Source organism: Harpia harpyja, chromosome 2 (genome assembly GCF_026419915.1).
Source record: "Harpia harpyja isolate bHarHar1 chromosome 2, bHarHar1 primary haplotype, whole genome shotgun sequence".
In the NCBI taxonomy this organism is placed as follows: Eukaryota; Metazoa; Chordata; class Aves; order Accipitriformes; family Accipitridae; genus Harpia; species Harpia harpyja.
The window spans coordinates 33,751,089-33,763,917 of NC_068941.1; the positions used below are offsets into that span (position 1 = coordinate 33,751,089).

General features: G+C 38.9%; 1 protein-coding gene across 1 annotated transcript in view; it reads right to left on the bottom strand.

The window, feature by feature from the left end:
- Positions 1 to 12,829, bottom strand: part of BANK1 (B cell scaffold protein with ankyrin repeats 1) — a 162,316-nt gene that overhangs the window by 13,090 nt on the left and 136,397 nt on the right. The window contains exons 11-12 of the mRNA XM_052775516.1: positions 10,283 to 10,567; positions 104 to 172 (exon numbers count right to left, since the gene is read on the bottom strand). Of these exons, the coding sequence (XP_052631476.1) occupies positions 104 to 172; positions 10,283 to 10,567 (354 nt within the window). The remainder of the gene's footprint in view (positions 1 to 103; positions 173 to 10,282; positions 10,568 to 12,829) is intronic.

The following is a 12,829-nucleotide window of genomic DNA, read 5'->3' on the forward strand; positions in this document are numbered from 1 at the left end:
GGGAAAATAGATGCTAAATCAGTCAAAATCAAGTCACAGCAAATCTCTACTAGTTCCACTGAAAAGCATCAAGGCAGTTAAAGAGCTAAATTAAATTCTGTACCGGGCTTCCTGGCATCGCAGTACATCCTGTTGTTGTCACTGGGCATTCGAGTGGTCTTTTGCTGAAACACTACAACAAAATCAAGAATATAAGGAAGTTGGTGAAAAATGGCAATAAAAAACCATCACACATTCTGAACGAAGGAAGAAGCTCATGGAAGCAGGCTGGAATAATTTTCTTGTTCTAGCCTACGAGTACTCTTCAACCCACTTGTCAGTCTAATGTTAATTACTTGAAAAATTGTTCTGTTGCACAGAATGGCAGGATTACTGAAATTACAGATATCATGACAAGAAGCTTTGAAGAAAATAAAATAGACTTATCACATTAACATATTACTTGTTGAGAGGAAACAGCTAGATCTCTGAGTTCTTCACATGGTACAGACACTTACTGTAGCCTGTTTCTTATTTTATGGGGAAAGCTAAGGCAGAAAAACACAATAGTACTAGGTGCGAATAATGATACTGCTTAAGAGAGAGTATGTGTATATTTTTGCCTACTTTATTCAAGCACTAAAAATGGCAAAGCACGATCAGTTATTCCATTAGCGTAGCCCATCATCCCTATTCCTGTGAGGTGCTGAGAATACAGCCAGCCTGGATACGCCCTGAAATGCTGCAGTCAAACATTTGCTGGCAGCATACATAAAACCCAGAAGGCGGGAACTGCTTGGTTTCTGACTTAGCTACTGCCATACAGGCTTTCCCTCTTAAGTCTCAGTTCTGATTTTAGCTAAACAAACTGATAATCTAGAATAATTCCTTCCCATGAAGTAATCTTTCTGACATCACTGCAATGCAGCAAATGTGCCAGTTCAATGGAGCAAATATTTGCTTGGGGACCAAGGCCCAGTACAGGGGAGCTCTGCTCAAGCGGCAGAGCCGGCATGCTCTGCATGGTACCCCGGAGTCCTGGCTTCTTGCTCCTGCTGACCAGGGAAACCCAGTGGACCTTGGTTTGCTCTTTGTCTGCCTGCTCAGGCTGCCTTGTACGATGCATCCACTTCTCTCAGGGAAACCTGTAAAACGGATGATCAAGACCACTGTGACATCTAAACTCTGTGCATGCTACATGCAGAGGTGAGGAAGGAGCAATTCCTAAGGGTATATTTTCTACGCTGCAGAATAAAGTCTTTACGCTAACTCCTGAGTAGGCTTGTATGGAAGTGATGATGAATGAAAACAGCTGAGGACTTGATGTTCCTTAAAATGTTCTCAGGCTAAATAGAGAGTAAAAGAACTATACAGGCAGCACAATCTGCTGATGTTATGTCCCTAGCTTCAGCCTAACACTGGTAGATTTTAACTTTTGTAATACTATCCTCTGTAATTCTCAAAGAATCCTGCTAAATATGGTTGCAGAGTTTTCTTCTATACTTGAAATAGTATTCTCTTTTTAAAGAAGAAATTAAAGTAACCAGAACACAGAGGTAATGCAGGCAGGCTGAATTTTACTGCATCAGGAGGAAAAGGGATATACTCAACAATGTCCCTGATTGGAAAGCACTTTAATTGATAGGCTTTGAAATTTCTGCTGAGTTTTGCAGTGTTGGAGTAATCAGAAATGGAATTACTGTTCCAGTTCAAAGTAAGATTGTTAAAACCACTTTACATGCTGCATCTTGCTGAAATGATTTTAGTTGGCAGCAAGTATTCAGTGTGGGTGAGGTCAACGAGAACAAATTCCTGTTTCTGGAATGCCTGGAAAGATGTATGTACACACCACTGTACAACTGCCACAGGTTTAGGGAAGACTCCAGCAATTTACTCTTTCATTCCCACATTCTAATTACTTATGAACTGCTCGAATACATTAGTGGAATGAAAGAAACAGGTAATCTTGCACAGGGATATATTCCATTATTTCTTATGGAAGATAAAGTGAATATTCCTTCAGTAAAGCAACATTAATATAGCAATTTTTTGAAGTGTCAGAATGCCCCAGTCCTTCAACTGAGGAAGGATATATATTTGTATATGTTCAGAGCCTCTCTGCCATAGATAATCTGATTAAAAAGTTGCAGTACTTCTATTATGCTTTTTTTACTTAATGTGCACCCTTCAGTAATATCTGTATGATCAGAAATAGAGTCCTTTTGAATTTTTAATCACATTCTGACTGGCTAAAGTACCCATAGATGCTTGTAGGTCAAAAATCTACAAATTAAATGTCCCAACCTGATATATGCTATATAATTTTTGTCTGCCATATATCTCTTCTTCTCTCTCAGTTTCTCAGAATTAAAGGAGGCTGAGAGAACTAATAACTAATTCCACTTTATTCCCTCTCTTCTCTTCAGTTGCTACAGGACACAGATGAAGTTCCTTGCACGCCCTAAACAACATTTTTATGTCCTAGGTAGTAAGATTGCCTTTTCAGAATGTAATGTAACCTCAATATTTCTCCAGGAAAGCAAACTCAGAGAGTAAGAGACTACTGCAGTATTTTCTAGTAGGACATGTAACCAGGAAACAACATTTAAGAAGTGTGACAAAACACATATTTTGTGGCAAATATGCAGAACTCTGGGAAAATCCCTAACAGAAGGCTTGGAAAGTGAGTGGGATCCAAGGAACTCTGAATTGCCTTTTTTATCTCAATCAGACTAGCTACAGATGTTGTTTCAGGCTGTCTGCACATGCAGGTAAACAATTTTATGAGGCTTGAAATGTTGTTAATATTTTCATGGTTATCACCACAAATAGAAGGGCTAGGAGTATTTCATAGTCACACACTGTGCAAGAAACTGTGATGAGTATAAAGGGTCTAGAAAGAGAATGAAATTTTTTACAATAGCTGCAGGTTGACAAAAAGAACAGGAATTTGATTTTCAGAATTAATTGAGGTTCTAGCACAAAGCCATAATGGTCAGGAATTGTAGATGCACTATGACATTTCAAAAATTGCTTAGTGACAGGCCAGTAAGAAGTGATATAATTAGAAACACAGGGAGTCAAAACGTGGAAAGAGTTACATTATGAGAGAGGACAACTCATATCAGTTAAGAGGCAATGATCAATTACATTTTGCTTTACCCATCTAAACTATGAGGGATGTTGACTAATTTGCTGTATTAGCAACATTACCTCTAAAAATCAAACAATGGTTTGCCACTATACACTAGCGATTCAAATAAAGCTAAATCAATGAACCTACCCTCTGGAAGGATATGTGAGCTAATCATACCTAATACTTACCTACTTACTCAACACTTTCAGCAGAACAAACACACAGGAGAAAAGACACAGTGAAAAAAAAAAACCCAGTAAATATCCCTAATCTGAATTCAGTTTGCTTAGGGAAATTCAAGATGCATTTATTCATCAGCTTCATTGAGCTGATGTTCCAAACAAAATTATCTATCGCCATAAATGTTTTATTTAGGAAACATTCAAAATTAAAATCCAGGGGAACAAAGTCTTAACAGAAACACAAGGCTAAGTGATAATGCAAATTAATTAATAAACTGGGGTCGCACTTATTAACACATCTCAACTCAGTTGCAAATTACAGTGAGTTTATAAGCTTCCTTCTTGTTCTTAGTTTTTTTGCTTCATTCATTTTAGAATTGTCATGCAATTAACTCATGATTAACGAAAGAATGGAGAAGGAGGGGTGAATTGCTAGTTGGGATATGTAGCAGGGAGAGACTCCTATCTTTACCCACTCCATTTCTTTCCCATTATTTAAACATTTCAACATTTAAACTGTGTGTGTGTAGTACCTAGGCAAATAAAAATTGCAAGTTCTTTTTCTGGTAGGGATTAGGTTGTAAATTAGATGTAGCACAGCAAGGGATGACAAATACACAAAGAATACTAAGGAAGGAATATAGTAGAATCATGCTTATTATTCAGGAGATGAGAACTCTGCAGATGTTTGTTCACATCTTTTTAGATCTCATTTTCCTTTTGTCTGTTTTGTTTGCTAACACATTGAGCATCATTCAGCATGAGGACTAGACAGAGGTCATCAATGCAATGCTAACCAGTAAGTTTTGTGAGAAATGATTAAGGACCACTCCTAAAATTTATACAAAATATTTCACATATTTAAGATGAAACAAAAGATTCTAGTGATTCATAACATGGTATCAACTAAGGAAATGGGACACTGTAAACAGTATGGCATTTTTTATTTTTCCGAGACAACACAGCTGGGCACAGAACAAAAGCATATCAGCATGCCTCATGACTCTGGTCTAGCTAGGCCCAAGCACTGTGGAGAAGGGATGGCTGGGCTGTGCTGTGCCAGGTAACAAAGGCTCGAGTCCCAGAAGCTGTCCTGTCATGGTAGCACAGGTGTCTGAATGCACTTACACTGTCAGAAAGCAAGGGGGAAAAGACTGTCCAGTTTTAACTGTGCTGGTGTGAGAAAACCAGTGACCACATTTAAACTGGTACAGAACTTCTGATCTGTTCTAAATGTGCTGCCTGACACTCAAGACATTTATGAGAACACACAACAGTCATTTCATCAGAATAAAGACTAGGTGATGTCAAATGCACTTGCGGAAATATCAAACTACCGTGCCGCTCTGTTACTTGCAGTGACCTAATGCATGCTGCCTGGGTTTTTCAGCTACAGCATCACATCCACTCATCACAACTTATACAGGCTGTTGTCAGCCTCTACCTTCCACAGCCACATAATTAGTCAGTTTTCTCAGATCAAAAGTAAAATGACTTTAAAAAGAATCACAGTGTAATGACAATGTGAAAACATTAATCCAAAAATAAACATGCTCACCAGCAATTCTCTTCCCAATTTGCAGTGAGATTCTGAGTCTGTCAAATATGAGCTCAAATCTTTTAGAATCCCAGCAACGTTGGTCAGGGAGGGACCTCAGGAGGCTACGCAGAGACAACTCCCCTACACTGAGGCAAGACAATTAAAGTAATACCAGAACCCCTTCTTACAGAAGGGGTAAAGAGTGAGTGAGAAGAATAGGTACTGGTGGTTAGTTTAAGACGCCATTCAGAAAGCGGTGTCAATGTACTTGCTGTACCATACACAATGAAGAGAACTCTCCCACTGTTGCTCTTGTCAGAAATGTAACTTAGCGGATCACGGAAGTTGGAAGGACTCTGGCGATATCCTCAAGAATATTTGCTCCAGCATGTAAAACCTGAATATACTTCTGCAGTCCCATTTTTCTTCAGTAGAGAAAAGCAAAAAGGGAAGACTCTATATCTGTCTTTACCAGAAATATGCTATTTAGAACAGTTTGCTTTTCAACCAGGCAGCATCCTATAAATATTTTCTCTCTGTGCACCTTATTCAGTACATGTTCAATCTACCAAAGCTAAGATAGCAAAAAATCTGACTGAATGAACACAGTGGATGAAGCCAGTATACTGCTTCCCACTCAGGTCTGTAAAAACAGTCTAAGTGCTCTAAGACAGCTGAACAGTGGTTCCTAGTATTTTATTCATGGAGAAACACCCTTAAGTTGGAGATACATAATGAAATTCATCTGCAGTGCAGTACTTTATACTCACTGTAGGAAAAGTACTAAAAAATCCCTCTGTGGACATAAATGTTTTGCAGTTTGTGTGGGCTTCGCAGCTTCACTTTGGAAACCCCTGCTTTAGAGCATTTAAACAATCTGCATAATAAGAATTACTAACTCAGGATGCGATCACTACAGTTCCCAGTAATCAGCCTGGTAAGTTTTCAAGACACTAACCGTTCTGGTCTGGATTTTGTTTTTTCATTTCATTTGGGTTGATGTTGTCAATTCTGTACATGAGATGTTCTGCCTCCCTAAAAATATCCACTGGCTGCTACTTTTTCTGCATACCCTGTGATTTTGATGAGCAATGAGAATGCTGTTCTCTTCTGGATAGTAACTGGGAGACATGTTTTTCCACTTTTAACCCTAGTGTGAAGTCCCACAGCCAGCTATCTTTCAATAGTAAAACATTTCCAGTGCACAGCGTGGAAATGCACTCCTTCAGGGATTTGTGAGAGGTTTGCAAAGGAACAAAGGCTACAGCATATGAAGTTTTATTTATGCTGTTGTAGGACAGCTGTCCTTGCTGCAGAGATCCCCTCTCATACTGGTGATCTCTGATAAGAGGCAAATGATCAAACCAGGACAGCAATGTAATCCTTAAGCCCTGAGGCAGTCCTGGTAGGTCAGACTTCAGAAGTGGTAGGGAGGCATTACAGAAACTCAGGCACCTGTCATAAGAATACACCAGGGACTTCGGTTTCCAGCTCAAACAAATCTGGTATCAATAGGGAACATTAAAATTGCACTGTGAACTGAAAACTCAACACCTTCATACATTTATTTTACAGTTGATTTGGCAACACACAATTGAAAAAACACCAAAATAACCTACAAAGGAATACTAAGTGCTTGAGCAATGGAAAGGGAGCACACTAAGAGTGCACACCATCTGGACAACAAGCTATTTGGCACCAATTTGCAGCTCCATTGGTTGATAAGCCTTTCACACAGAAGGCAGAATTCTTGCAGTGGTCTAAATTAAAGAACAAATATACTCTCTGTTTGTTAAGATGCAGTACGTTTAGCAGTGTTCAATACAGTAGTTTGCACGTTCATTAAAATTTGAAAATACAATAAATGAAACTGAGTAAAAGCGATTTGAACACTTATGTTTTAAATCTTTCAACTCACTCATTTTTTCCCAGAATTTATTTGTCAGCAAATTCAGGTCAGCTGCTCAAACTGTAAATTGCGGTAGTTCAGTTATGACAACTTGCATAACTGTCTACTGCCTAGGTTTCGAAGTGTAGATCCTGCTGTGAAAGAGACTCTAAAAATGGGCTTGTGAAGTTCCATGTTTGTCTTTTATCCATCAACAGTTCCACTATCCTATTTGGCAGAGCACCAAGTGGTAATCTACAAGGAGCAGGCTTTCTGCCTTGTGCAAACTTCAGCTTCCATGTATTTGAAAGCTACTTATTACAAAGAGGGCTATTTGCTCGCTTTCTTTGCTGCTATTCTCATGGAAACACCACCACTTTTGCTTAAAGGAGAAGATACTCTTTTGTAACTTCATGGACTTCAAGGTGTGGTGAAAGCCCTCACGGGAATTCAGCCACTTGGATTTGTTCTGATGGATACAAAAAATGAATTAAAAAGGAGGCACCAGCACACAATCCATGATGCAAAAGCCATTTCTGCTATGCAATGCTTACACTTTTTTTTTTTTGCCAATAAATGAGCTCATAATTTTCCAACACCTCTGTGAGTACATAAAGGGCAAAAAGAAATCCTCCTCTTGCATCTCTGCATGGCACTATCACAACAGCTCCTGTAATCCTTGGGGCATGAAGCTTGTTCTTCCCATGAACTCCCGAAGTACATGGGGATCCAGTTGTAGGTGACTGTGTACCCTTAACACAGCCCTCCTCTCTCCATCATACGCCATTCTCTAATCCTCTTTTTCCCATAGGACCTGTGTCTTACTGAACACCAGTAGATCAACACACTGAAGATCAACCAGAACTGTGCAGTGAAGACAACCTGTTTCTTACAGGAATATTATTTAATTTGTTTTAGAAGTTGAAAGGTATTTAGTGAATGGAGAGAGAATACAGAGAAGGGAAGGATGCCTCAGTTAAGTAACTAAAAGTTGCTCTGCGAACACGATTTCTCTCTCCAACAAAGCCCCAGTGTAACCCCAGACAAGTCATTTAAGCCAACAATCGGGCTCGTGAATCCCTGACGTTAGGGTGCTGACTAGACACACTAATGATTTAATTTGAAGTTCTGAGCATTCGTAGTGGCCACCAAAATCAATGGGATCTCTGCTTTGAATAAGTATTACACAATGCTGTTTATCTCAAGAATGGCTTCTCAGTTACTCCATTACCGGGCATCCAAACAGATGCAGATGGGATACAGAACAAATCAAAGGGTTGATCACAGGAGGGTCTGAAACAACACATTAGACCTAGGGCAGGCACAAATTATATTTTAAACAAAAATGGGAATGAAAAACACTGAAGAGTTTTGCATCTTATGCTCACCCACTTTAAACACTAGATGAAACAACATATCTGTGATAAATAGCAGCACATGGCTATATACTTAAGGACTGTATTGTAATGTGTGTGGCCGGGAGGAAGAAGTAAACCAGCAAAACTACGTCAATTCCAACTTTTTGATTATTTGACTTCGCAACTTCTGCAACGCTCTTTTAAAAATAATATATGGAAACAAAACCTGAAACTATCATCAATTTATTTGAGGGATGAAAAATGTGTATATGCACTAGCCAGAGTAATTTTATTTTACACTGATTAGATTAAATTATAAAGCAATGGCTGCAAACACATGCAGATTTTAATGATGGACTGGAATTAAATTTGCTGGTTCTTACAGCTGAAACAATCTTTTTTTCCAATTATTAGCAGTTTTAATACAATAAACTGGAAACTGGGATATTGTTGGACTAGATGAAGAATTTTTTAACCACTGTGGAGAAGGACAAAATTTGCCAATTCAAGTAGCAAGAAAAATCTCTCCACTGAAGATACATCACTTCTGTCTAAAATTTCACTATCTATCTCAGGAATCCCTGCAGAAAACAAGAGAGTGGGAAACTCCAGATCTGGAACTAGCAGGATAGCCAGGTGAAGCAGAGGCCTGAGTGGTCAACTGAAGCTTTCTTGGAGCACTTCCACTTTTCTCATGTATGGTATAAGTAAATGAACTTGAGCCAGAGGCTAATTTCACAGAACAACAGGAAACTAATTTGTCTACCACTACCCGCTTTTAAAAGCAAAGCTAAAAACCTTGGGGGTGTATGTGTGTGTATATATATATATATATGTGTGTGTGTGTGTGTGTGTGTATAAATATATATATAAAGTAAAAGAACTACAGTCCCATCAAAGCAGTTCCTCTGATAGTCTCTTCCTTAGTGAACAGTTAGGGTAGACAAAGCAGGAACACTCTAGTGCAATAAAAGACAGTAAAAGCGATCTCCCAAATAACACGTCTTCACAGTAAGGGTTTTTAAGTCACTGGCCTATCTATGATGATAGAGGACCAAGATTTGAGACATTGCTCTAGCACTCTCAGTAAAAGCAGCCATTTCAGGACTTTTGTAGTTGTAACAGGCCCCCTGTACACATCCATTCTTGGATTACACTTTAACTACTGTAATGATTCATCCTTATACCTTCTGAACATGCTGAAGAAAGAGCAACTGAACGATGAACGCGTTAGCCCACGCATTCTGGCCCTCACCTGGAGTTACACAGCCTGGAGGAAGAGAGCTAGCTAGGAAGAATAAAATAGATCACTGACTGAAATAGGCATGAAAAAGGAGGTGCTCCTCTGTATTTGGTAGGATGACTTGGGTAGTATTAATCCTGTTTTAGTGCAAAACATGCGCTGGATGGAGTAAGCAATCTACTGGTGTCCTTTCTCTGCCTGGTTTTCTACCATTTATTCTTATGCATATTCTTATACATTGGCAGGTTTTGGTAAAGGAGGCTGGAAATGCAGGCAGTATGGATTTTGGGGCTTACAACAGAGATCTCTGCAGCAGGTTCATAGAAATTCCTTTTGTTATTTTGAAATTTGGCTTCAGTCTGAATTGGACTACAAGATACCTGAAATCTCTTCCAGCCTTATGCTTCCATGAATAAGCTCAAAAAGGTCCCCCAGTTTTCACAGAAATGGTGAAAGGACATAATCCTTCCTCAGGTGGCCATTTCTAGCATCTTGCATTGCAGAAAGGATATTTGAAAGAGGAGTTCTCACACAGGCATTTCTCCCTACTGTTCTCATCAGAAAAAATAAAATATGGCTAAAATCTCACTCTTAGAACTATGTAAAAACATTTTGATAAAGAAACTGAAAGGTGATTCAAATAGCACATTCTGTATTGCACCGTTAAAACACACTGACAGCTAGCCCAGTGATTCTTAGTTTTCCATCATATTGTCATAATTTTTGTAAAATTAAACCAAAGAAGTGATGCTATCCGAGATGTAAATTGAAAATTAACATTAGTCAGAGATGTTCTCAGCTCATTTGAGAGGTGAGAATAGGTTGACTGAATCAACCAATTTGTTGGTTTGAAAGTAACTGAACAAGGATCTTAGTCTTTTAAAAATATTATTCATCAAATAGAAGAGACACATCTATATTCTACCAGCAAATATTTACAAAGCAGCAGCACTAACCTTGTACTATATAGGGAGTGTTCTCCTCTCTGACCGGCGAACACATGGGACGAGGGGCAGGGGCTGGCGGCCTGTTCATGATAAAAGACCTGCGTTCTTGCCTTTTCTCCTCCTCCTCTTCCTCAGCCAGTATGAAATCATACACAGATTCATCCACATTCATAAAAGTGTATGGGTGTTCCTCCTCGCTGTCTCCCTTGCATATATCTTGCTCTTCTCTGTAGCATGCTGTTATGAGTCCATCACCACGTTCCCTTTCACTTCTGTCCTCCACAAAATTCCTCTCTGAAAAAGTGAGGAATTGTGTTCCATATACGGGGTAAGGAAAGGAGATTAGGACTTAACTTAAAGCTTTAGAATTTCCTAAAGTAACTCAGAGACCTAATTTCCCTTCTAAACTAAAGCGCTCTGATTTTCAGAGGCTTCTGATCATCTAAGTCAGTAGAGAGGATGTCCCAAAGGAATAATTCCAACTTCAGGGCCTCCTCATGATTTCACATCAGATTATCAAAAATAGATGCTTAGCTATTAGCTGCAAAATAGATGGGCTTATTTAAAAGAAATACTGAGTGCCCCAGTTGCTCCCACAAGAGTCACACAAACGTGTTCTTCAATGGTGAAGCCAAGTAAGTGGTACCTGTGGCCCTTGGCATTTTGGAAAATCAGGCTATTTGTTAGCTGTTGCATCAGCTACTTAAGAATTGAAACTTATTTTAGAAAACGTCAGGTTTTGTCTTTCGTACATCTTCAGTGTCCCACTTGGTTATGAGGGCTTTACTAAGATAAACTGTAGGACAAGGTGAAAAAAATCTAAAAAGCTCCTTACAGCGTAGATGAAAATTATGACCTCTTATAATCTATCCCCCCTCCCCCCCAATAATTTCCCAAGACTATCCCCCCCCCAATTTCCCTGTCTCTCTGTACTTGCTATATTTCATATATTTCATACTACAACTACTCAGAATTTGCTTTACTTTAGCTTTTACATTTTACAGCATTAAAAGGAATCAATGAGTTTCCTGGTACCTGAGTTTGTTTTGATTTGTCTTTAAAACTCCCACAAACTGCTAAGAGTTAGAAGCTGTTACTGAGGATGGTGTTTCCATAAACTTTTATAACTTCCTTGTGCTGATTAGCCATCTTTCCTGCAAAAACAGTAGACCTGCCTGGAATTCTTGTACTGAGTTGTGTTTTCCTTGTGTTGTAATCTCCTGCCTGTACATGTGTATCTGCTAAAACAGGCTGTGGTCACTACTGGTGTTTTCAATCCTTTGGCTGCTATTTAAAGAATTGTTTTATCTGTTTATGGGTTCAGAGGAGCTAATCAATCTTTGTAAGTGGGATACATTTATAAACGGGATGTATTATTAATATGTACTATCAACATGTATTCTGGCTAAGATATAAACACATCTTAAAACAAGAAGTGGGATTAATACACCTGCCATATTTACTATGAAAAATATGTTGTTTCCGTGTCACTATAAAAGTTCTGTTTCTTTCTCTGTAAGATATTCTTTCTTTTAACTCCCACAGGGGGCACTCTCATGCCACTGCCAAAACAAAGACTGCAAGAAGAGGGGACTTGCCTTTTAAGTACTCCGCAGCAATACCTAAAGCAAGTGGCTGACTAAAAATAGGTAGCAAGGACTCATTAGAGCTCCTCTTTGAAAGCAAGCATCATCCTCTTTTAGAGGAATTCTGACACCCCCCCCCCCCCCATTCCCCAGTGATGAAACCAAGGCTAACACTTCAGGAAAATTCGCAGCATGTTTTAAAATTAACTATTCACACAGGAGCATCGTTAGACAAACACTCCCTTATCAGCACAGGACACTACCTAGCCGAGAAACTTTCTCTGCTGGTACCCACATACGGACAACTCCCATTTGGCAGAGAGGGTCACATTCCTACTTGATGGTATAGCCACATGAAAGCTATTCCAAGACAGGCATCTATATCAAACCTACACTCAGAAATCCTGTATGCCAAACCTGACCCCTCATTTATGCACACATATAGCTGCAGTTGAGTATTTCATGGGAAGTGAAACGCATCTTTAACATTAATTTTTTTCTGCCCTTCTTTCTCTTAGAAGCCACCTATGACTTCCCGCATATAGCCAGCTTTTTCTTTCACAGCAGAAAACAGGATGAAAACCTATCTATAGCAGGCTATAAGGCTAGCAAACTATTTCTATCTACTTATGTGAACTTCAGAATGCTTGGTGATGGTAATTTAAGACTTTAATAGGTTATGCCACATTTAAAAACAGAGTTAACAGTAACAAGCAGTGGAGAAACTGAGAAGGAATTTCTGCACACTTATCAGCAGTGTCCATGACAAATAAGAAGGGTTTTTTTTTCCCTATGTGACTATTTAAGACTAGTATTTAGGCTTGGATTCTTTTGAAGACTTATTTTTCCCAATGAGAAAAAATTATAATCGTCCCTTCTGAAACAGATGCAAATGTATTTTGGGCTTCTCATCACTTGAACCAAACTAGAACACTGAATTTTAGATTTTTACTCTGGGGCAGAAGTATTA